Below are 2,582 nucleotides of genomic sequence, written 5' to 3' on the forward strand. Positions count from 1 at the left end.
TGTTACATGGCAATAAATAATTAATATATAATAATTACATAGCCTTATAAACTTAGAGATCTCATTTAAGGAAAACTTACTTCTACCTTTTGCATTTGTACAATGTGAGAAATTATTCTTGTCTTTTCCTGGCCTCTGGTCTAGCTCAGGTTACCTAACCGAAAAAAGCAATCAGGCTTGGCAATCCAACCCAGGAAGTCAAGATCTCATTTTTATTCTTTAAAGATTTCTTTCCCTTTTCCTTTTATTGCAGAAAGCACCCCACCATATCACCTTCACATATAGAAATATGATTCCTCCAAAAATCAAAGGAACTGGAGCCCAGAATTGCCCAATTAAATATAGTATTTGGGAGGTAATAAACATTTGAGAACTGATTCTCTATATCTGAGTTTTTCTAAGCTGAGAAAATGGTGCAGACAGTAGTGTTAATGTCTTACATTTATATAGCATGTGTTGCTTTTCATGTTTTCAAATCCACCATATTGGAGGTAGGTGGGAAGATATAAATAAACTAGCATACATATGGAAACATGTATGCTTTGCTCATAGTCTCATGGTAAGTGAATAACAGGGCCAGGTCTAGAATTTGGGTTTCAGTGACTCCAAGTTAGACTTGATGCTTTTCAAGCAGGATCTCCCAGCAGTAATAACATGAACACTCTTCAGTTGGGGCTGTCCTCTGAGATCAACGTGCATTTGTAGGTCTCTTTAAAAGCCTGAAGGAAAGGTGGTATTACTTCATCCACAGTGACATGCCTTCGGAGCTCCTCACTCAGAGAGGTGACACCTGTCCCAACCAGCCCGCAGGGGACAATGTGCTCAAACCACCCAAGGTCTGTAGAACAGTTCAGAGCCAGGCCGTGGGACGTGATGTGCCTTCCACAGCGGACTCCTGCAAGACAAGCCAAAGGGTCTCAGAGTAGGTAACCTCCCTCCTCGGGCTTCACCATCCCCCTCAGTGTGATGAAGGAACCGGGCTCCATCACTGGCTTTCCCGCTGTTTTTGAGCACCCAAGGAAGGGGTCGTGCACAGATCGGGGGAGGGGGACATAGTAGGGGAGGGGTGTGTGACACCAGAGCTGCTGCATTATAGAGATTCCAGAAAATGTCTTTTAACAGAGATTCTGTTGCTTTAAAAAAAAAAAAAAAAGGTTAAAAAAAAAGTTTGAAAATTCCTAAGTTCCATTATTGTCTAGACATTGTGATTAATTAGGAATAACCTGGCAATTCACTTCTCGAAAAGATGAATGTTGGATGAGATGACCACTGAGAGCCCTCCTGAGGGCTGTGAATAGTTTAAGAGATCAGTGAGAAGGCTTAAGACCTCAAACCAGCGGGTAGCCCGCGCCAGACAGACTTCCTCCCGCTAAGCCCCGCCCCGGCCCCGGCCCCGGCCCCGGCCCCGGCCCCGCCCCCGGCCCCGGCACTAACCGATAGCGCAGACCTTGCGTTCCCCCAGCCAGACACCGGTGTAGGGCGGGGGCCGCGCGCGGGCGCCTTGCAAGCCCCGGGACTCGCACAGGCGCACTGCGCACGCCTCCAGCGCCGCTACGTGGGTGCGCAGGCGCAGGCCCAGGCGCCGCAGGTCTAGCACCGGGTGGCAGAGCAGCTGGCCCGGGCCGTGGAAGGTGGCCAGGCCGCCGCGTCCCGTGGCGCGTACCTCGGCGCCCAAGGCCCGCAGCCGCGCCATCTCCTCCGGCGTCAGGCCGCCACGCAGCCCGGACGTGTACACGGGCCCCGCGGGCTCGCAGAGCAGCAGTGCGCCCGCCTCAGCCCCGGACGGGGCCTCGGGGCCTGGCGCGGCCTGCAGCCGCCGCAACCAGCGCTCCTGTAGGGCCAGGAGCTCGGCGTAGGGCATCCGGCTTCGCCGCACCAGCCGTACCGCGGGTGGCCGCATGGCGTCAGCCGGGGCGTCGGCGAGGTTCCGCCCCTGCCCGGGCCTGGGGGCGGGGACTCGGAGGCGCGTCCTCAGCCGCCGCTCTGAGCGCTGGTCGCGGGCTGTGCAGAGCTGTGAGCCCTCCACCTAGTATCAGGTGTGTCTCTCCCATTCATTCCTTCATTCATTCCGACAGCCAGTAGGCTTGATACTGTGGTGCACAGTATATGGGGAAAAAGTCGGGATCCCTGGGTAGCGCAGCGGTTTAGCGCCTGCCTTTGGCCCAGGGCGCGATCCTGGAGATCCGGGATCGAATCCCACATCAGGCTCCCGGTGCATGGAGCCTGCTTCTCCCTCTGCCTGTGTCTCTGCCTCTCTCTCTCTCACTGTGTGCCTATCATAAATAAATAAAAATTAAAAAAAAAATATGGGGAAAAAGTCTTTCCTGGGAAGCTGACAGCCTTACAGCAGACAATACGCAAGTATTCGAGCATTAAATAAATAAGGTTATTTCACATACTAATAACTGCGAGGAAAAGAATGCAAAATAGGATAACGTGTGCCCTGGGTAGTTACCTGAAGAGGAAACTATGAAAAGGAGGTGAACGTGCAGAAAGTTTATGGTGGGAGGGACACTTGGGTGGCTCAGCAGTTTAGCGCCTGCCTTCGGCCCAGGGCGTGATCCTGGAGTCGCGGGATCGAG

The 2,582-nt window shown here is 53.0% G+C and overlaps 1 protein-coding gene across 1 annotated transcript; it reads right to left on the reverse strand.

The window, feature by feature from the left end:
• Positions 1 to 189: 189 nt before the first annotated feature.
• Positions 190 to 1,918, reverse strand: LIPT2 (lipoyl(octanoyl) transferase 2). Its single transcript, XM_077867020.1, has 2 exons — positions 1,435 to 1,918; positions 190 to 895 (listed from the first exon to the last, which is right to left on the reverse strand). Exons 1-2 carry the CDS (start codon positions 1,898 to 1,900, stop codon positions 666 to 668), a joined length of 696 nt encoding a protein of 231 aa, XP_077723146.1. The 5' UTR covers positions 1,901 to 1,918; the 3' UTR covers positions 190 to 665.
• Between the last annotated feature and the right edge of the window lie 664 nt (positions 1,919 to 2,582).

The sequence above is a fragment of the Canis aureus genome, chromosome 23 (assembly GCF_053574225.1).
Source record: "Canis aureus isolate CA01 chromosome 23, VMU_Caureus_v.1.0, whole genome shotgun sequence".
Classification (NCBI taxonomy): Eukaryota; Metazoa; Chordata; class Mammalia; order Carnivora; family Canidae; genus Canis; species Canis aureus.

Coding starts and splice junctions, on each gene's coding strand:
- LIPT2 (XM_077867020.1), bottom strand. CDS start 1,900: ATGCGGCCACCCGCGGTACGGCTGGTGCGGCGAAGCCGGATGCCCTAC. Junction 896..1,434: donor ACGCAAGGTCTGCGCTATCG/GTTAGTGCCGGG, acceptor CTTGTCTTGCAG/GAGTCCGCTGTGGAAGGCAC.